This window comes from Coccidioides immitis, assembly GCF_000149335.2.
Source record: "Coccidioides immitis RS genomic scaffold supercont3.1, whole genome shotgun sequence".
NCBI lineage: Eukaryota > Fungi > Ascomycota > Eurotiomycetes > Onygenales > Onygenaceae > Coccidioides > Coccidioides immitis.
The window spans coordinates 5,001,352-5,021,407 of record NW_004504310.1 but is presented as its reverse complement, the minus strand read 5'-3'; the positions used below and the strand labels follow the sequence as shown (position 1 = coordinate 5,021,407).

Below are 20,056 nucleotides of genomic sequence, written 5' to 3'. Positions count from 1 at the left end.
TCTATGCAAGGGCGCTCTGGCTTCTCTGAAGAACTTGTATGGTTCGCAGACAAACAGCAGCGGAAGAACCCAAGCAATCGAGTCTTGGCGTTGACGAGTTTTGATTTTCATCCCTGTCGGTGAACTCAAACTAACAAAACCGCGATCAAGGATAAAGCGTCTGACTCACAGCGTGGTCTCCTAATATATATTACTATAGAGTACGAGCCAGTCTCTCCCTGTTTATTTCTCTAGGTTTACTCCGTACTAAATTTCTAATTGCAGCTTGTCCGGCAAAGATACGTCTTCCACAAAGCACACAATGCCTGAGCAAGACCCCGCAGTCCAAGCGGCGGGGAACGCTGTCGCCAATCTTCACCTCGACGAAGTCACTGGAGAACGCGTCTCCAAGTCGGAGCTGAAGAAGCGCTTGAAGCAGCGTGAGCAGGAAAAGAAGAAAGCTGAAAAGGCTGCTGCTGCCGCTGTCGCCGGTGTTGGATCGGCGGGCAAGAGAAAGAGCGCTGAGGAAGAGGAATCACAACTGACGCCAAATGTACGCATTTCCTTGCTGTCCATTGATCGTAACATAATCGCTGGCTATTAAATATGGCCTATTAAAGAGGATATTTCGTTTCGAATGCTGACTATCGCTTTGTCCGGTGTAGCAATACTTTGAAATTCGTAGCGGAAGAATCAACCAACTCCGCCAGACCAAGAATCCTAACCCTTATCCTCACAAATTCCAAGTCACCGACGATCTCCGACAGTTCCTCAAGGAGTACCAGTATCTCAAGAAGGGCGAGCAATTGCGAGAGAAGGAAATCCGAATTGCTGGAAGAATTTACACCAAGCGTTCCTCTGGAGCGAAACTGATCTTTTACGATATTCGAGCTGAAGGCGTCAAGGTTCAGGTTGCCTGTCAAGCACAAGAAACAACAAGCGATGTCCCCTTTGAGGCCCAGCACGAACACCTAAGGAGAGGTGATATAATTGGTATCATTGGATTCCCCGGTCGTACCTCTCCAAAGAATCGAGATGACGGCGAATTATCTATTTTCGCCAAGCAGGTCATTCTCCTTACGCCGTGCTTGCACCAGATTCCTTCAGAGCATTACGGATTCAAGGACCAGGAGCAGAGATTTCGGCAGCGGTATCTGGACCTGATCATGAACGATAAGTCTAGAAATGTCTTTATTACGAGGTCGAAGATTATCAGTTATATCCGGCGGTATTTTGATGAGCGCGACTTTGTTGAGGTTGAAACTCCTATGATGAACGCTATTGCTGGTGGTGCTACTGCCAAGCCGTTCATCACTCACCATAATGAGCTGGATATGAACCTTTTCATGCGTATTGCGCCTGAATTGTATCTCAAGATGTTGATTGTTGGTGGTCTCGAGCGTGTCTACGAATTGGGTCGCCAATTTCGAAATGAAGGCATCGATCTTACCCACAACCCTGAATTCACCACCTGCGAATTCTACTGGGCTTACGCTGATGTCTATGATCTCATGAACGTGACTGAAGAACTCGTTTCCGGCCTTGTGAAGCACGTTACCGGAGGATATGAAACGGTCTTCCATACCCAAACCGGAGAGGAGTACAAGGTTAATTGGAAAGCCCCGTGGAAGCGTATCGAGATGATTCCGGCCCTCGAGGAAGCCACCGGCGAAAAGTTCCCACCTGGCGACCAGCTCCATACTCAAGAAACTAACGAATGGCTCAAGAAGATTCTCAAGAAGGTCAACGTCGAGTGCTCTCCTCCACAGACCAACGCTCGTATGCTTGACAAGCTCGTTGGCGAGTTCATCGAAGAGAAATGTATCAACCCCTCCTTTATCACAGGCCACCCCCAGATGATGTCTCCACTCGCAAAATACCACCGTGACCACATCGGTCTTTGCGAACGGTTCGAAGCCTTTGTCTGTAAGAAAGAAATTGTGAATGCATACACGGAGTTGAACGACCCGTTCGACCAACGTTTGCGATTCGAGGAGCAAGCCAGACAAAAGGACCAGGGTGACGATGAGGCGCAGTTGATCGATGAGAACTTCTGCACTAGTCTAGAGTATGGTCTGCCGCCAACCGGAGGATGGGGATTGGGTATCGATCGTCTTGTCATGTTCTTGACGGACAACTATAGTATCAAGGAGGTACTGGCTTTTCCGTTCATGAAGGATGACAAAGCTGCACCCAAGGAGCCTCTTGCGGCAGAGGTCGTTGGCATTGAGCCGAGCCCAGAAGAGGGGATCCGTAAGTTTTCACTATGACCCAACACCTGTATACCAGAACTGTGCTCACTCTTATTTAGCACATAAATGAATAGAAATTACCAAATTTACTTTAGGCATCTGTTGGGTAACGAACATCAATGACTGGAGGGATAGGTATCTAAAAAGGAAAAAGAGAAGCAAACAAAATATTGGGCGAAGTTATTCAGTTCTTTTCGATCACTGAGATATAAAGAAAATACAGCCAAAAACAAGAAGCATTACCGGTTTCCTTGCCTCAAGAGCATTGCAGTATCTCCATGGCCCTTCACCTGATATATCTTTTGACCTCGATACTGAAGGCATCGAGGTCTTTTCCTTACATTTCATTATTCGTGCAGCTGCGAGCAGCCAGGTTCCTATCGTATGCTGTTTTTTCCCATCAGTCTTGATCTCGTTCGTCGATATTGGGCCTTTGATTCTTCGACTTGATGCCCTCTGCGAGCCTTTCTAGATCCCTTGGATTTTTATTTCAGTGGCTGCGTAGTCACTGCTGGAGGTTGCTGTATTGTTTGCTTTGTCCTGCATTCACTGTGGTAAACCAACCCATCATGTTTACCATACACCATCTTCACTTGACCTTTCCCGTATTTTACTTTGTACCCGTTACTCTGCTGCTGTACTTGTAATGATGAGCTTGTGGATTGGGTTATCTTGCACAGGCAGCTTGGCTTGTCTCTATACCACCTGCTCCTCCTTTTTCAAAAGGGTTATTCAGAAACACCCTTGACTAAGTATGGTCAGCTTCTAGACACACTTTGGCATATTTCAGGTCCTTGCTGGGGAGTCGAGGTTAGACAATACGAAATGCAACGCCTCCATACGAGAGGCTTTGTCAACCAATACTGTCAATAGAGCAGGAAGAAGTGAATTACGGGTGTGCCCTATTGTATCCATTCACGGTACTCCCCGTGATGTCCTCAAGCCTTCACTCACTTTTGCTTGTATAAATTTGCCTGCTCAACCTCCTGTTTCCGTGGGGATCCTCCATCTTTTCTGTCTGCTTTTCGCTCAGTCTTTTCCCTTTGCCAACCAGAACTTCTTCAACTTTGGTGCATTCGATACTCTTTGTCAATCAAAAGCAAAAAATTGCTCTAAAGCTCTAATTTTAATCATAGGTTGGCAGACACTCGAGTTCTTCCATCTCTCCTCCCCCCCCGGGGATATATTCCTATTTTGATGCTTGATATCGCTTTGACAAGCACCGATACTAAGCTTGGCCGCCATAACCACTCTGACCTGACTATCCTGTCTGCTGTGGAAATCTAGGCACCTTGCTAACGTTACTCAAGTTCTGTCTGGCGTCAGAAGACACCTTCCATGATGTTCCCTGAAGTTAAAGAATCGTTTACTCGCACAGATCTGGAGGAACTAGACAATAAGCGTTCGGATCAAGCTGCAGAGCAAGCCGGACCTTCTAACAATCGAGCAGAAACTCAGAGCCTCGTTCAAGACTGCATTTCTTCCATTAGTTCTCTCTCCGAAATAGATGACGACGAAGACGATGATATTCGCCATACTATCTTCAAGACGATCAAGATCCATACAGCCAAATGCGACGTTTGCAACCAACACAACAAGGCTACATTGCGACGCTGCATCGATTGCGGATGGCAGATCTGCACGCCATGCTGGGATGCCCGAGGCGGGGATGGTACACATGGTGTTTCGCACAAGTTCAATGGGCCGGTCTTCACCCCTGAGACGCCGGATTCCATCGCCCAGAGCAAAGGTATCTCAGAACATGATAGTGATGAGACCGTCAGCATCTCCGGGGAAAATGGTGGTGGTTTAAAATCAAGATCGAAGATCAAAGTAGCTGGAAAGGGTAAAAGACCTATCATCCGAGATGAAGAAGAATATGGCTCTAGTAAACGCCGTGTTTCCCAGCGCGTTCTGTCCCAAGACAAAGGGAAAGGCAGAGCAAGGGAAAGTAAGGTAAGCCGGCGCAAACTGCCCACTCACAAAGGCATAACGGCAACGAGAAAGAGCGCTTCCACCATCCCAAGCAACAAAATAGGCACCAAAAGGGGTGCCGTTGTGGCAGATGGAGATAATGTCAATACAGATGATGAATCCGAGTATGAGAGCACAGGAAAATCTGCTGGAGCAATACCGCAACAATTACCACCAGAAATCCCCCCTGACGACCGTAGGAATCCGATGTACTGGCTATGCATGGCTGCCCAACGCGCTTTGAACGAAGAAAAGGCTAGAGAGCAATGGCGACAAGAATTGGTTGTCCGTCAAGAAGCGACACAAGTTGCTCCGTCGCACACCAGAATGCGGAGTATGACTATCGTGAATAAAACCGGTTCACCACTTTTTGTCCCATCGGACTCCTTTCAAGATCCTCACATAAGACCTGCTGCAGAGGCTGCAAATCTTCATTTGCTTCTGCATCAATCAGCTCAAGACTCCCACGGCATTCAGCATCAACAACAAGCTTCTTTCCACCCCATAAACGCAACAAGCGCTATTTTACATGATCGAGACGACGCATCTAGATATCTCACCGTGGAGCACAGCGATGGCAATGCAACTCGTGGCCCAGGGCCTTCGCGAGTTTCATCATTCGCCGGATATCCCGATCTTCGCTGGACCGCTGGATATAGCTCTCCGAACTCTCTATGTGTTGATTATGAATCTGCTTGGGCCCGTAACCAGCTGCGCCCAATGTGGGCTGACAACTACGCTCCTTTTCAGACACCCGTCCCTTCTCCACCTCTGAATGAGCCACATGAAAGGCCCGTGATCAATGGGGGTCGCAAAGATGCTCACGGACGCCCGTGGAATCTTTGACTCTCCTGAGAGAGGTTATTTTGTCAGTCGAGAAAGTGAGGGGTGTCTTAGAAGTGTTTTACTGAATTTTAATCCTTGCAAGGCCGTTCGGTATCTCCTCTCTACTCTTCCCGCTTTACCCTGTTTTAATATTTGCTCGCCTAAAATGCTTTTTGGCTCTGCTGATGTTTACTGAGTTGGATTTCTGTTTGCAAAAAATTGTTTTTCTTTCATCACCTTAGTACTGGCTCCCCCTTTTGATTAATGGGGACCCTTAAAACCTGTATAAAACATATGGTTTGCATTCTGTTTCAAACGATAAAATGACGACTGCCTTTACTTGTTGTACCTCAAGATGAAATTGCCTGTACTTAATCGAGGTTGAATATGAGATTGCGAAACAACCCTATTACTGGATTCCGTAATACCTCCATAGCCTTTATTTGGAGTTTTATATCCAGTTATCAAAAGTATTCCTCTTATGAGTGGATGTCTATTATCTAGGTATGTATATACAGTACAATCCATTAAAATTTGGCGATGGGCTACCTCTTCGTACCCTCACAGGATGACGTGAATGGAAAAAGTGGATATAGTAAAACATAGATGAAGTGGAGAGAGATCATAAAACGTAAACCCCCCGCTCTGATTGAAAGATCGGAGAGCCTAAGTTGGAGAAGGAGAGACACAGGCTGGAGTGAAACAACCCCTTTTAGAGTTTCTTGGTGAGAGGAGAGGCAGCGCGGGACATGCTAGCTCCCTGACCTTTAGTGGCCATTTGAAGTAGACGAGCTGTCCGCGAAGGATGCCAGATCCTATTACCGAGAACGAGAACCCATGTTAAGAGGAACAGACTACCCGCTTGATGTGCTGAAGCAAGATGCATGGGAACAAGATAGAGGAGGGTGCTAATTCCAAGGCCGACTTGCACCATGGCGAATGCTACAACGCCATGAACGCCTTTTCGAGCAGCGTGAGGAAGCAGTCGCTTCATCGTTGGAGAGAACTTCGAGTATGCCCATAGGCCCATAACGGAGGAGAACGTCGTCATGGCGAGGATACGGTGATCCAATTGAACCAACGAAGGGTTCTCGAGCATATTCCTCCACCAGAGATCGGATCTATCTTCCTTCCTGGAGTAGTGTGGGTCGAAGAGTTCTGATTTGGGCGGAGCAAGGCCGGTACCCATGGTAGGGAATTCGTTGTAAATAAGGCCTGCATCCAACCCAGCAACCAGACCTCCAGACATAGCGGTGACGAAGACAAGAAGAGCTAAACCAGCAACAGACCGTCGGAAGACATTTAATTTCGGATCCCGCAACGTTTCAAGGATTTTCTTGCCCTTCTCCGGATCAGCTAAGAGGCGATTCTGTCGTAGAATTGCCAATCCATTCCAGAGCATTGCGACATAGCATACGAATGCTGCGCCCAAATGGGCAGTCAATCTGTACTGGCTCACACGCGGATGGCTCCCGGGAGCGAATAGGTCATCTTTCAAGCCGGACTTGACCATCCACCATCCGATAAAACCCTGGAAACCAATCAAGCCAGCAATTCCCGCCAATCTGAGAGCCATCGGTTTAGAAACTTTCCTCGTTGCGGTAAAATAGATAGCTGGTATAACGAAGGACAGGCCGACGACGCGGCCCCATATTCGGTGAATCCACTCCATGTAATATATGTTTTTGAATTCGGCAAGTGTCATGTTGGGGTTTAGGACTTGGTATTCGGGAGACGCTCGGTATTTCGCAAACTCGGATTCCCAGTCTTCCGCGTTCATTGGGGGCAAGGAGCCAGTTACCGGCCTCCACTCGGTTATACTCAGCCTACGATACCGTTAGCGACCTAACTCATGAAGGGGCTTGGCCGACAGAGAACAAAGCATACCCAGACTCTGTCAATCGAGTTAAGCCACCAAAAACGACAATACCAAAGACACTGGCCGCGCTTCCAAGCAACCAATACGCAACAATCTTCGAGCTAACATTTGGAAAGCGGGACTTGGTCGCTGCACCCGCCTCGGCTGCTGAAATGGTCGCGGTCTGAGATATCGACCTTATCATAGAATTCGGATTCCGCAATCGTCCAGTTTGAGAGAGAATGGAATTCAGCTTAAAAGATTTCCGTAGGGGAGCGGTTCCGATCCATTGTCGGGGAACTCGGGGCAGAGCTGACCGTTTCTGCAGGCATTGTCGACAGGTGAAGAACTCGCGGGGGAACCTCCAACTCTGCCTAAACATAGGCATATTGGAAGCGAGAAAGGCCATTGTGACGCCTCGGGCTCTCCCTGGGCAAACTGCTTGACTTTCTTTTTCTCGTCCTCTCTCGCTCTCTTTCCTTGAGCTTTGAAGTGTTCGGGTTTCGCGCACGGACCAATTCTCGCCGAGTTGAGCGGAGCGGTGTTACTTTACTCCGACTGGTGTTTACTAATAGCTTCAGCGCCTCTGGACAAGCCAAGTTTGAGGCTGGAGGTGTGTGGCGGAGGCGCCAAGCCTTTTGGCATCAAACCAAACATGCCAAGGACAGCTAAACTCAAAGCAGTTTACGCTCTTCGTTGCTGGCAAGTCGTCCATGTGAGCAGGGCCTACGGAGTACTGTAGAGTTCTAGCCGAGTTGGACGCAACCTTACGGAGTACGCATGCTTTTCTTCGAAACATGCCGATCCGATGGAGTACAAGGATGAATTTTGATTCGGACTTCCGATCATCGCGCGACCACGAGAGCAGCCAATCTCAAAGAGAATACTATTCATTGGTATCCCGAATATAATAAATACAAAATAACACGCTATAATATACTGTAAGGAAGATACATGACATCGTTACTGAAACAAGATAATGCTTTTGCAGATCTAGATAAGGGTGCCACGGAGAGCCTGCTCACGCTCAATAGCCTCGAAGAGGGCCCTGAAGTTGCCCGCACCGAAACCGGAAAAGTTGTTGCGTTGGATGATTTCAATGAAAACGGTTGGGCGATCCATGAGATGCTATATGCAGAGTCAGTAGGTAGTTTGGAAGTGAAATATGTGGAATTGCCCCTTTAGGGTAAATTTAGATCTCCGTACCTTGGTGAAAAGCTGCAGGAGATACCCGTTCTCGTCAAAGTCGATAAGGATGTCCAGGCTCTTCAGGGTCTCAAAGTCCTCATCGAGGACCAGGCCTTGTCTCTTGAGGCGAATCTTCATATCTTCATAGTAGGTCTCTGGAACCTTGATGAATTCGGTGCCGCGCGCCTTGAGGTTGGTGATGGCATCGATGATGTTGTTGGTTCGGAGAGCAATGTGCTGAACGCCAGCACCATTGTAGAAGTCAACATATTCTTCAATCTGGGATTGTTTCTTTCCTTTGGCGGGCTCGTTAATGGGCATCTTGACGATATCATTTGGAGATGCCATGACGATACTCTTCAGTGCAGAGAATTCACTATTTTCGGTGTCAGCTCTGGGTTAATTCACCGCAAGAAGGGACGGATCAGTCTACTTACGTGCAGATATCCTTGTCATCAACGGACCAGAAACGGTGGAATCCGAGGATCTTCTCGTAGCTACAGAAATGTTAGCCATGGGCTCAAACCAGGTCCAGAGGGACTGGCTTACTAGTCGCAGACTCGCTCCATCTCGTCCCAGTCCTGGTTTCCAACGCAGTGGTCTATTCTCTCAAGCACAACCTTTGGAAGGAACTTGGAAGTGGCGTCGACATTGCTCTCCATCCGGTATCCGGGCATGAATCCGCCCCTGTAGCCGGATCTTTCGATGAGGGTGTGAGTGGTCTCGCCATAAGTTCGGATGGTCGCCATCTTGATCTGGCCATCCTCATCTTCAACCGTTCTGACATCGGAAACAACCTCAGCACCGTTCCTAACGGCAGCCGAGAAGACAGACTCCACGCAGTCGACCTCGAAGGCGACGTCCTTGACACCATCGCCGTGTCTCTCGAGATGCGCATGGATCTCCTTCAGGAGAGCCTCGTCCTCGGGGAAACGAGAAGCCTGCTCAACGGATCGAAGGGGCGAAGTCAAGATGAAGGTGATGTTTCCGTTTCGAACAACATGCGAGGCCACCGCTTTGGAGCCAGTCTCCAATCCGCGATAGGCTACTCTCTCGAAACCCATGCGGGTGACATAGTAGGTAGCGGCCTGCTTAGCGTTTCCGACATACCAGTGGACGTGGTCGTATCCTCTATACTGATTGAGATCAGAGGGCTGGGCGGGTTGAAGCGTCGGGGAGTCAGCGGCTGGGGCCATTTTTTTTTTTTTTTTGGGGGGGGGTTTCTGATTCTCTGGTCTCTTATGGGGAGGTCTTTGCTTGCTCTCCGTGGTGCTTGGGAATGAAGAAGCAGCAGCTCGGTGGTCGTACTGATGCTTCGTCGAGAAAATGAGATGCGAAAGGAGGGAGAAGCCCGTGACAGTTAAAATATCTCCCCAGGGTCAGCAGGTTGGTCCGCAGCCCCATTTAGTGTCACCCACAGAACGAAGAGCCAGCACCGAAAACTGCGAACTGCCTGGTTCTTCCTGACGCTCCGTTCATGTTTACTTTTTCGTCTCGAGACCCGGCTTGGATAGCGCCGGCGGTGTCGGGTAACTCCGGCTATTCGAGGACCTGGCCAATCAGGGATCTTGCCGGTGCGGGTATAAGCGTCTATTCCCCTGCACTCCATTACGTCACCGGCTATTTGGCTATTCTTAGCTGCCGGCCGACGGACGACGAAAGACAAGCACCGCCCCTGGGTAGCAGTGGCTCTCAGGAAAAAAAAGGTACGCTGGACAAAGGGGGGGTTTTGTCGGGACATTTTTTTTTTCGGTGCCCTTACCGTCGGACGGAGTTTTACCCGCTGGGATGGGTTCTGGATCTGACTGAAAATAATAGTACCCCCGGACTGCTTATCGTGAACAACACTCGACATCGCATTCAATCTTTAGCCGACCAACCGCTCGCCAGCTTCAAACCCATCAATCAGTCAGTCAGTCAGTCAATCAATCAATCAATCATGGCGCCATCACCGTTCGCAATCGGGGCTGCGAAGCCAAACCTCTCCTCAAACGACTCCAAAGTCCTCCAGGCCCTCTTTGACGCGGAGTCGTCGCCGTCCCCGGCATCTTCAGCGGCTCAGACCGACGCTTCGCTCCCTGCGCTCCCACACATCCCTACAGCTGACCTTCCTGCCCTCCAAGAGCGCGAAGTCCAAGCGATCCGTCGGCTGCAGACCTCGGATGCCTCTCCCTCCGTCGAAGCCATCAAGACCGCCATCTCCGAACTCTCAGACATAATCAAGGACTACCCCAAATACGCCTCTGCCTACGTGAATCGTGCACAAGCGTACCGTCTGCTCATCGACGCGGAAGCCACAGAAGCCTCCTCCGCCACCTCCTGCTCTTCATCTTCATCCACACCCACGCCGGCCGCACATGTCTTCTCCGACCTCGCCGAAGCCATCACCCTCTTAACCCCAAACACCCCGATATCGCCCGTCTCCCCGCTCCAATCACGCATCCTCGCAAACGCACACACCCACCGCGCCTACATCCTCTACAAAGCCGCGCGTACTGAGCCAGAAGCCCGCAACAGCCTCCTCCCCACGACGCTACACGATGCAAACAGCGACCGGCTAGAAGAGATGGCAAGCTATGACTTCCAGGCTGGCGGGAGATACGGCAACCCGGTCGCGAAGCAGATGGCAGTGCACACGAATCCATACGCGAAGATGTGCGGCGCGATCGTCAAGGACGCGATGAAAGCCGAGATCAAGCAGTGGGCGGAGTCAAAGTAGCTTTATTGCTTCTCTATCTCTCTTTTTGTTTCTTTTCCTTTATCTTTACCTTTTTTTTTTTCTATTATTATTATTTCATTGTATGGTGTATTTCCTGGCCTCTTTATTTGATATATGTCATACCCCTAGAGGGTTCTTCCTTTATTTATGTTACGTAGCGGCTATTTCATATTTTGTACCGAGTATTTTGTTTCTATATAATGATTGATACGATGAATATATACATACCTAGACGCCAACCATACTCTGTTCAGGGTGGTCAAACTCATGGATTACATCCTGTGTCTTCACATGACAGAAAGGGCTTTTGTGGCGCAAAATAATTCTTACTCGTGCCAAAAAGTAAGGTAGTTCACCACTAAACAAGCCACACCACTAAACAAGCCAAATTTCGCCAAATGCTCCACGCAATGAATTTATTAAATATCTCAACAACCAGATCTTTATTATTAAATAGCTATTAAATATTAAATAAATGTATTCTTTAAAGCATAGAAATTAGTATAGTTAGGAAAATAAATGGGTGGACAGCCTAATATTATGGCCAGAGTGAGAGATTCAGGGGGTAGATAGGAAAGAATTCAAAGAAATGTCAACAGTAGATTTCTCAGCTAGAGAGTCTAATGTCTTGCTAGAGATGCTTGTAGAGCTCTTACTTTCCCTTTTGAAAGATTGTATAGACTCTTCACAATGAGGCTCTTTAGTAAGGGAGTCCTTCTGATGGCACTTTGAAGCCAGCACTTGAAGCCCTGACTGTCAGTGTTTATTAGCACATTCAATCATCCATTTTTTCTTCTCTGCTAGTTATAAAGTCTTCTTCTTCTTACAAGCAACACATTGTGTCTCTCTTTGCCTAGTATATTTGATTTTTTTGATCTCTTATTACTTTCAGATCTTTTTACAGGCATTCTTCTGTTCAATTCATCTTTTTTTAATATCTCTAGCAGTCTGCTTCTTTTAAAGCTCTTGTTGAAGTTTTGTCTCTTGTGTTTAAGTAATTTTATCAGCTTTTTCAGTCTTTATTTCATCCAGATGCTTGTGTGTCTTAAGAACTTTTATTAAAGATCAGAACTGCACTTGACTAGAATTATCTTTATTAAGTAGGTCTAGAGACTTGCCTCACTTGCAGCATTACTTCTCCATCACTAGAGTTAATCTTAGCTGCTGATTCTCATGTTTCAGCAGTTTATTACAAAGAGCAAACTGCTTACTAGCTTGAATAACCCATCTAATACTCTGCAAATTTAGGCTGTGCCAGAGATATATACTCTTGATCTCTTGTCAGAGCTGGTGCATATTGCTAGAAATAGAAGATTTAACTGGCAGTATAGAAGCTTGAGCAGTTTCAAATCAGTATAGTTAATATTGAGAATCCAGAGAGTTAATTCCAGTCTTTATAAAGTCAGCAAGTATATTTTTAACTGTCAAAGTCTTCTTTCAAGCCACATTAAATAATCTTCAGAAATCTCTTTTTGTTATTTAAATATAGTTCATTTCTTAATATAGTAGTGCTTTCAGCTCATTGGAATATACCTTGCCCAGCAGCTCAAAGATTCCAACATCAAGAGATTATAAATGATGAGTTGAATGCAGTGAAAGAATTATAAGAAGAATCTTTTTATGATCAGTATATTTGATAAATTTCATATTTATATGGGAGAAATGGCCATCTAGTAGAAGCAGATGTCTTTCTTGACCAGCTTGTTCCTTAGTATGCTGATTGAAAACCTGTTTCAACTACTTCAGTCTATATTTATTATTGCTTCAACCATTTGTTGAAGCTGCAAAGTAGATCCATTCACTTCCATCATAATTATCTAGTTATATATCCTGGAGATCTTACAATTCATTCTGATAAATAAGAGCTGGAGATAGTGCAATTTCTTCAGCAGAGACTGAGCAGAGCAATAAGAGGAATTCCTAACTATTATTCTGAGTGGCAGCATTCTTTCCAGCTTATAGAGCTTCAATAGAGACTAATCACTTTGAGGTATAGCAGAAGTCTAGAAGGAATTCTTTTTCATTAAAGTTATAGATGTTTGAGGGCTTAAGATTATATTGATCAATTTTTTGCTTCAACTATTCTATAAGTAGTAGTCAAATAGTTAGCCAGCATCAATAACTGCAATCACAAGTAATCAAATAAATCATTAAATTATAAGTATATAGAAGTGCTTAAAGCACTGATAGTTATCTGCTACCTGTCTATTTTAATCAATTGCTTTAAGATAAATGCATTTGATCTTGTTATTATGTCACTCACAAAATTAATTAATCTAGTTGATTCCAACATTCTCTCCTGTCATCTCTTGTACAATATTTTGTAGAATCTGAGATGTAATGACAAGACTGCAGCTAGAGAGCTTGTTTATATAATTCAGGAGCTCTGTCTCCTGTATATCAGAGAGCTTTTTCTTATATTAGAAGACTGCTTCATTCTGAGCAAGTTGCAAGCCTTTATACTGTCAGCACAGGATCTCTTGATTAACTAAGTACTTTCTTGCAGTTGCAGTGTAATTTGGGATCTCTTGTAATTCAAGATCTTCAATTGCAAGCCTAATTGAGGTGTTGTTGATCATATTGTCACATATTGAATGTTGAATGTTGGAGGAATTTTGGTGGTGGAAGATTTGGCTTGTTTAGTGGTGTGGCTTGCTTAGTGGTGAACTACCTTATATATATGTGGAATCATGAAACCTACCTTAAAATGGCTTTGTCGTACCCATAGGGCTCATGGCTCATGATTACGATAGTGGTTATAGCATGAGCTGAGAACAACTACTTCTAGACCAGCTACAGGCACGTACATTAGTCTCCGACGGGGAAATCAGGAGTCGAAAAAAAAAAAAAAAAAAAGAAAAGAAAAGAAAAGAAAAAAGAAAAGGCTTTACTGAAGCCGGTATCTTGAAACATTTGAGGCATCTTTATTGGCTCGTTTATTGGATGACTTGAGGCATTAGTATACGAAAATGGGGTTCAAGGCAGACTGAGAAGTCTCGAAAAATTATATCATGATATCAAAGGTTAATAGGTTACATATTCTGGCAACCAGAGCCTGGACTGATTTTCATGGCTCAATCTGGCCTCGCGGTTGCAGAAAAGGGGATAGAGAATGTTAGGGCAAAGTGGTACAGGGTAGTATGTGACATTTTATTTCTTCTCTGGGTTCTTGAAATTTCTCTTCAATGGAGTCCAGCTCTCATCGTTGTAGTCCTCTTGGACCTTCTGGCAGGTCTTGAGGCCCCACTCAGAGACGCCAACCATGAGGCAACTATATTTTCAAGCGTCAGTCTACATCATTTTGAACTTCTTGTATCGATGTGGATTCATTGACTAACCTTTCAAACATGAATGCCATGCTACCATCACCGACCTTCTTCGGCACCAGCTCCATGTTGCTGGCACCCTCGTGTGCCGTGGCATCCGGACCATGGGCGCTCATGACATTGTGCAAGCTGGCACCAGCAGGTCTGAAGCCACCACCAACTTTGGCATCGTAGTCTCCGCAAATCAAGCCCATGAACTCCGACATGGTGTTGCGGTGATACCACGGGGGGCGGAAAGTATCCTCAGCAACAAGCCAGCGGGGAGGGAAAATGACAAAGTCGGCAATGGCGGTGCCAGCATGGTCTGAAGGCCCGGTTAGGACGGTGAAGATGGAGGGATCTGGGTGGTCGAAGGAGATGGAGCCAATGGTGTTGAAGCGTCCGAGGTCGTATTTGTATGGGTAGTAGTTGCCATGCCATGCGACAACGTCGAATGGAGTGTGGTCCTGTTTGGCGGAGAAGAGGTTGTTGTTGAACTTGCTGATTAGCTTCCATTCAGTGGGCTCCTCGCCTTCGTCGTCGAAGTAGGCGGTGGGGGCCTGGAAGTCACGCGCATTCGCAAGGCAGTTGGAGCCAATAGGGCCAAGTTCGGGTAGTTGGTAGTGGCCCTGGTAGAGTTCGCAGATGTAGCCACGGACGGGGCCTTCTGGAAGGGTGACACGGTATCTGAAGGCTCCTGTCAACTACAGTCGCACCAACGTGGGCATGCAACTTGAACATACCTGATACCACGAGGGATAACGCAGATTTCATTTGGTCGCACGAGGATCCGCCCCAATTCGGTCTGGATATCCAAAACACCGTGCTGAGCAACGATCAAAAAGTCGCCATCGGCCGAGTAGAAGGCCTCTTTACCCATATCCTTGCCGGCGGCGAAAAGGAGGATACCCAAACCGGTTTTCATGGCCGGATCACCAGCACCGGCTACCAGGTGCAGGCCCCGCACCCAGTCGACATTCTCATCGAGGTCGAATGGGTTCCAGCGAAGCTGGTTGGGAATCTGACGGAGCGACGAGGCATCGTTTGTGAGCGAAGTGTGGTATGTGGAAGGGTCTACGTCCTCGAACGGTTCATGAGCGGCGGAGGGAAGAATTCGATAGAGCCAGCTCTGCTGGTTCTCATGTCTTGGGGCCGTGAAGGCGGTGCCCGAGAGCTTCTCCGCGTACAGCCCAAATGGCGGCTTCTGGGGCGAGTTCTGGCCAACGGGAAGAGCACCCTTGATGGCCTCAGTCCTTGTATTACATGTTAGCCAGGCCAGATCCAGTGTGGCGTTCCTTAACTTACTCGTGGTAGGAGGCGAAACCGTTCTGATAGGTGTATTTCTCCGGGGTAGAAAAGTTGGTGACTGGCATCATCACAGGTCCACGTCAGGGTTTGAGTGATCTCAATTGTGAAACGTGTTTGAGTTAAGAGGTGCTACAGATTTGACTCTCGGCTGCTCAGGGAGAGTAGGGAAGAGAACCAAGGGCAGAAGCGAGATTGGGACGAAGGTTGAAGTTCCCGCGTTGGGGGGGGGGAAAGGTCAATGCATCTTATTAATACTGTGCCCGCTAACTAGCTACTCCGTACAGCAACATACATACGGAGTACAGATACAGGCGGTTGCGGCTGCCGAACGCCCAGCAAGCAATCGGGTCAGTTCTTTCCTTTTCGTCGCGCGGGAAGGTTCGCTGCCAATGCGCCGCGCCTTCTGCTCGATCGCGACGAATCCCGCGCTTTCCGGATCGAAACTCGCCGGACTGGATGGAGGGGCAATTACACTAATCCAGATATGGTTTAGTGCCATGGAAACTCCCCGCAATTATGACATAATCCCGGAGCTAGCCGTGCGGGCGTATTCCGCACCTTTCCCCGCGCTTGGACAAGGCTGATTGGCTGGGAACCGTTTGTCTTACATAAGCAGAGGTGCGGAACGGCGTGCCATTGGCCGAGTTGCGGGGTGGAATCAGAGTTTGAGAATTGAGGGGTTTGAACCAAAAACAGCCCGCCATGTCTGTTGCTGCGGCGTCTCCTGTTCCTTTTTTTTTTTGTTGACTATTTTTTGCTTCGTTTCATGCTCTTCCACGCCGCGAGGTCGCTATATTGCATCCATCTCGTCTGCAGGTCGTCTGCCTCCATCACCTCCTATCTGTCCTGCGCCGTCACAACCACCATCCGGCACTTCTCATCTTCGTCGACCGTCAACATGGCATCCCAATCCTGGCTGGACATCCCCAAGGATTCCCCTTTCTCTCTCGCAAACATCCCGTTCGGCATCATTTCCACCGCTGTCTCAGCGACACCACGCCCCGCCATTGCCATTGGCGACTATGCCCTGGACCTCTTCACTTTTGCCTCCGCTGGCGGTTTCTCCAAGCTGCCCGCTTTGCAGTCACACATTGATGTCTTTGCCCAGCCAGTGCTAAACGACTTTGCCGCTCTGGGCAGACCTGTACACCGCCAGGTCAGAGAGTACTTACAGGAGATCTTCCGGGATAACACCTCCCACCCCGAGATCCTCAAGAACAATGAAGATCTCAAGAAAACTGCCCTTGTTCCTCGGAAGGATGCCACCAACCATCTTCCCATGAGGATCGGTGACTACACCGATTTCTATGCTGGTCTCAACCACGCCTACAACGTCGGTGTGCTCTTCCGTGGCCCCGATAATGCCTTGCAGCCAAACTACAAGCATCTCCCCGTTGGTTATCACGGCCGCGCCTCGTCAGTGGTCGTGTCGGGCACTTCCGTCCGCCGACCCAACGGTCAGATCCTGGCCAACCCTACGGCGGATCCCAAGGTGCCCGTTTTCTCTCCCTGCAAGCGATTGGACATCGAACTCGAACTGGCCGCCTTTGTGGCCACTCCCAACAAGATGGGCGACCCGATCCCCATCTCTGAGGCCGAGGACCACCTGTTCGGTGTCGTCTTGATGAACGACTGGTCTGCCCGCGACATCCAGGCCTGGGAGTACATCCCATTGGGTCCGTTCAACGCTAAGAACTTCGCAACCACAATCACACCTTGGATCGTCCTCATGGATGCCCTTGAGCCTTTCCGCACCCAGGGCCTTGAGCCAGGAAACCGTGATTCTCTCCTCCCGTATCTCCGTGAAAAGAGAGCGGACACCGCGTACGATATCGATCTGGAATTCGAGCTGAAGAACAAGGGCGGCCAGCCAACCGTCGTTGCCAAGACCAACGCAAAGAACTTACTCTACTCCTTTTCGCAGATGTTGGCTCACCACTCCGTCACCGGATGCAACATGAACACTGGCGACTTGCTCGGTAGCGGTACCATCTCCGGAAAGGAACCTGGCATGTACGGCAGCTTGTTGGAGAACACCAACGGTGGAAAGGTTGCCATCAAGTTGGCAGACGGAACGGAGAGAAAGTTCTTGGAGGATGGCGATGAGGTCACTCTGAGAGGATTCGCTGGCCAGGAGGGAGGTTACGTCGGATTCGGTGACTGCTTCTCAGTCATTGAACCTGCTCATCCAATTAACTAATGGGATTTCATGATGGGTTACTTTCCTGTATATGTTTTTTTTTTTTTTTTTTTTTTGACGATATGTGTAGAATGCTATGATATATCCTGGGAAAAAGGTTAAAGATGGAACGTTACATATTGATTCAAAAGACCTCGTGTTGATCGCGCAAATATCGTTATATAGAACATGAGAAAATCCACTCATCCATCGTCGATTCCAATTGGAGCGAGGGGGGTCCCTTTTAAATTTCCCCGTCATCATAAAGGAAGTAAAAGAAAATAAAGAAACGCAGGAGATGGCCCATTTAAGCCCTCAAATCCTCCGGGGTATCCTCCTGCTTCTGCCAATGCGCCTTCTGCACGGCCTCCTCCTTCAGCATCTCTTCAAACACCCTCTTGGTGATAGGAAACCGGGCCAGGTCCATCCCCACTCGCTCCGCCGCCCACACGGCGGGAACTAGACACACATCGGCCAAGGTGATCTCGTCACCGACGCAGAATCGCCCCGCACTGAGCTCGAGCAACTTCTCCACCGCACCGAACCCCTGCGTGGCGAGATCGCGCGACCACACAGTCGGGTCGCCGTCCAAGGCCTTGACTTTCTTCTGGATCTTGAGGTTTGTGACGGGCTGGACGTCGCAGGCGATGATGTTGCAGATGGTGCGGACGTGGGCGCGGGCAACGGGGTTGGAGATGGGCGGGAGGAGCGGGCGCGCGTTGGTGGGGAGGGCTTCTTCGAGGTATTCGAGTGCGGCGAGGGATTGGCCGATGGAGAAGGAGGCGGAGGATGGGGAGACGGTGTTGTTGATGTTGGAGACGACGAGGAGGGGCACGGTGTTGGTTGGATTGAGGGACTTGTAGGTGTCGGAGTGCTGTTCGCCCTTGAGGAGGTTGACGGGGTGGCGAGTGTAGGGGATGGATTTGAGGTGGAAGGCGATGCGCAGGCGGCCGGAGCAGGAGGAGCGGAAGTAGCCGTAGAGTTCGAAGTTGGGAGTCGTCATTGTTGGCTAGAATGGTTGGTTCGGCTGTGTAGGGTGGGAGTTGGGGCTGTCGATGCAGACGGGTCGAGGAGGTGGTGATGGCGGCGTCAACAGACTCTCGAATGAGCCAGTCAGTTAATTAACCAGTTAATGGCGGGCTAGGATACCGGAACGATGTTCATCTGAAGAAGTGCAAGCAGCGCGCCCGTCTGCCGTCCTCGTCCTCGGCGGTGGAGCCCAACTTGGTGTGCGGGGAGAGACGTTCGCGCTCTCGACGGAATAAGCCCGCAGACATCCGTGGGTGCCCGGCTGTCGGCAACTTCACTGGATAATTTTTTTGGTGGGGATTAGCTGACATCCCAGTTACAGACAAATGTTAGTTAACTAACTACTCATTAACTGGCTGATATCACTGGGCCTGGACTGGAGCAGAGCATATCATTGAAAGTGAAAGGGTCTGGGCCCTACAAAAAAGAAATCACTTTTCGTCGCAACAGTCACCTGGCTACAGTTATACACACCAGGGATTCTTTCACAACCTTGTATTCAAGGACTTTTTTACTTAAGGTCCCTGGCATTCACCAACAGTGCTAAATCAGTGAGAGTTGTTTTCGTCGCATCACTGGTTTTCGTCGTATCATTCACCAAAAATTATTGTATAAGCTGTGTCAGCAGATATTTACTTCACTTTCACTCTACTTTTGCTTCAATGCATTCACTATCAGTGCCCCATCTCTATTGACTGGCCCTTTGTTTTCTTTGAAGCTTCACTCTCTTTTCACTTTCGTCACATCACTGGCTTTCGTCGCAAATTATTAACTAACCAGCTTCCCAATTCACTTTTCGTCTTAGCTCGCTCACCTAATCTTAGGATCCCACAGGTATATATAGGGCCCTCCTGCCCCTCCATCCTCCTGAGTTTTCTTTTTCTCCAACAGCAGTATCAGCATACAAAGCATGGTTGATACTCCTTCTATGTTCTATCAGGCTTTCTTTTTGTTTAATCAATACCAGCCTCTATCAAAATCTACCATATCACTCCTCATAGCGGCCATAATATACGGCCGACATATTACGGCTACTCGATACGCCTTATTCCTTCAAAATTTACCATTTCTTCAATCCACAGCTGCTTGTGGAAAACCGTGGGCTGCGAATTAACATCTACAAGTCCAAAATTTACCATTTCTTCAATCCACAGCTGCTTGTGAAAAACCGTGGGTTGCGAATTAACATCTACAAGTCCAAAATATGCCATTTCTTCAATCCACAGCTACTTGTGGAAAACCGTGGGTTGCGAATTAACATCTACAAGTCCAATTTGTCGCTTGAATAATCCACCTTCGGCTTCGACCCCAATATGCCAGATTAGATCCTCTATCATCGATTCATTTTAACATTATAAGTCCATACAATTATCAACACCCTACAATCCATACTACCAGGGATATAATAACCCCCATAAATGTCCTTAGAGATGATGGACA

At 48.1% G+C, this 20,056-nt stretch overlaps 8 protein-coding genes across 8 annotated transcripts; 4 read left to right on the top strand and 4 right to left on the bottom strand.

The window, feature by feature from the left end:
* The first annotated feature begins 143 nt into the window (after nt 1-143).
* On the top strand, nt 144-2,456 carry CIMG_01307 (lysyl-tRNA synthetase). The gene is made up of 4 exons (XM_001247535.2): nt 144-200; nt 265-532; nt 645-2,232; nt 2,291-2,456. Exons 2-4 carry the CDS (start codon nt 302-304, stop codon nt 2,299-2,301), a joined length of 1,830 nt encoding a protein of 609 aa, XP_001247536.1. The 5' UTR covers nt 144-200; nt 265-301; the 3' UTR covers nt 2,302-2,456.
* Nucleotides 2,457-3,572: 1,116 nt separating this feature from the next.
* Nucleotides 3,573-5,406, top strand: CIMG_01308 (uncharacterized protein; the record flags this gene model as incomplete). Its single annotated transcript, XM_001247536.2, has 1 exon — nt 3,573-5,406. One exon carries the CDS (start codon nt 3,573-3,575, stop codon nt 5,049-5,051), a length of 1,479 nt encoding a protein of 492 aa, XP_001247537.2. The 3' UTR covers nt 5,052-5,406.
* Nucleotides 5,407-5,452: 46 nt separating this feature from the next.
* On the bottom strand, nt 5,453-7,351 carry CIMG_01309 (cytochrome c oxidase assembly protein). Its single transcript, XM_001247537.2, has 2 exons — nt 6,918-7,351; nt 5,453-6,856 (listed from the first exon to the last, which is right to left on the bottom strand). The coding sequence occupies exons 1-2, from the start codon at nt 7,295-7,297 to the stop codon at nt 5,743-5,745; spliced, it is 1,494 nt and encodes a 497-aa protein (XP_001247538.1). The 5' UTR covers nt 7,298-7,351; the 3' UTR covers nt 5,453-5,742.
* Nucleotides 7,352-7,761: 410 nt separating this feature from the next.
* On the bottom strand, nt 7,762-9,532 carry CIMG_01310 (4-hydroxyphenylpyruvate dioxygenase). Its single transcript, XM_001247538.2, has 4 exons — nt 8,626-9,532; nt 8,514-8,573; nt 8,095-8,452; nt 7,762-8,016 (listed from the first exon to the last, which is right to left on the bottom strand). Exons 1-4 carry the CDS (start codon nt 9,270-9,272, stop codon nt 7,882-7,884), a joined length of 1,200 nt encoding a protein of 399 aa, XP_001247539.1. The 5' UTR covers nt 9,273-9,532; the 3' UTR covers nt 7,762-7,881.
* A 284-nt stretch (nt 9,533-9,816) lies between these two features.
* On the top strand, nt 9,817-11,029 carry CIMG_01311 (uncharacterized protein). The gene has a single exon (XM_001247539.2). It carries the CDS (start codon nt 10,016-10,018, stop codon nt 10,793-10,795), a length of 780 nt encoding a protein of 259 aa, XP_001247540.1. The 5' UTR covers nt 9,817-10,015; the 3' UTR covers nt 10,796-11,029.
* A 2,796-nt stretch (nt 11,030-13,825) lies between these two features.
* On the bottom strand, nt 13,826-15,614 carry CIMG_01312 (homogentisate 1,2-dioxygenase). The gene is made up of 4 exons (XM_001247540.2): nt 15,406-15,614; nt 14,844-15,353; nt 14,134-14,787; nt 13,826-14,066 (listed from the first exon to the last, which is right to left on the bottom strand). Exons 1-4 carry the CDS (start codon nt 15,474-15,476, stop codon nt 13,946-13,948), a joined length of 1,356 nt encoding a protein of 451 aa, XP_001247541.2. The 5' UTR covers nt 15,477-15,614; the 3' UTR covers nt 13,826-13,945.
* A 692-nt stretch (nt 15,615-16,306) lies between these two features.
* CIMG_01313 (fumarylacetoacetase) lies at nt 16,307-17,638 on the top strand (the record flags this gene model as incomplete). Its single annotated transcript, XM_001247541.2, has 1 exon — nt 16,307-17,638. The coding sequence occupies one exon, from the start codon at nt 16,307-16,309 to the stop codon at nt 17,606-17,608; it is 1,302 nt and encodes a 433-aa protein (XP_001247542.1). The 3' UTR covers nt 17,609-17,638.
* Nucleotides 17,639-17,706: 68 nt separating this feature from the next.
* CIMG_01314 (maleylacetoacetate isomerase) lies at nt 17,707-18,729 on the bottom strand. Its single transcript, XM_001247542.2, has one exon. It carries the CDS (start codon nt 18,588-18,590, stop codon nt 17,895-17,897), a length of 696 nt encoding a protein of 231 aa, XP_001247543.1. The 5' UTR covers nt 18,591-18,729; the 3' UTR covers nt 17,707-17,894.
* Between the last annotated feature and the right edge of the window lie 1,327 nt (nt 18,730-20,056).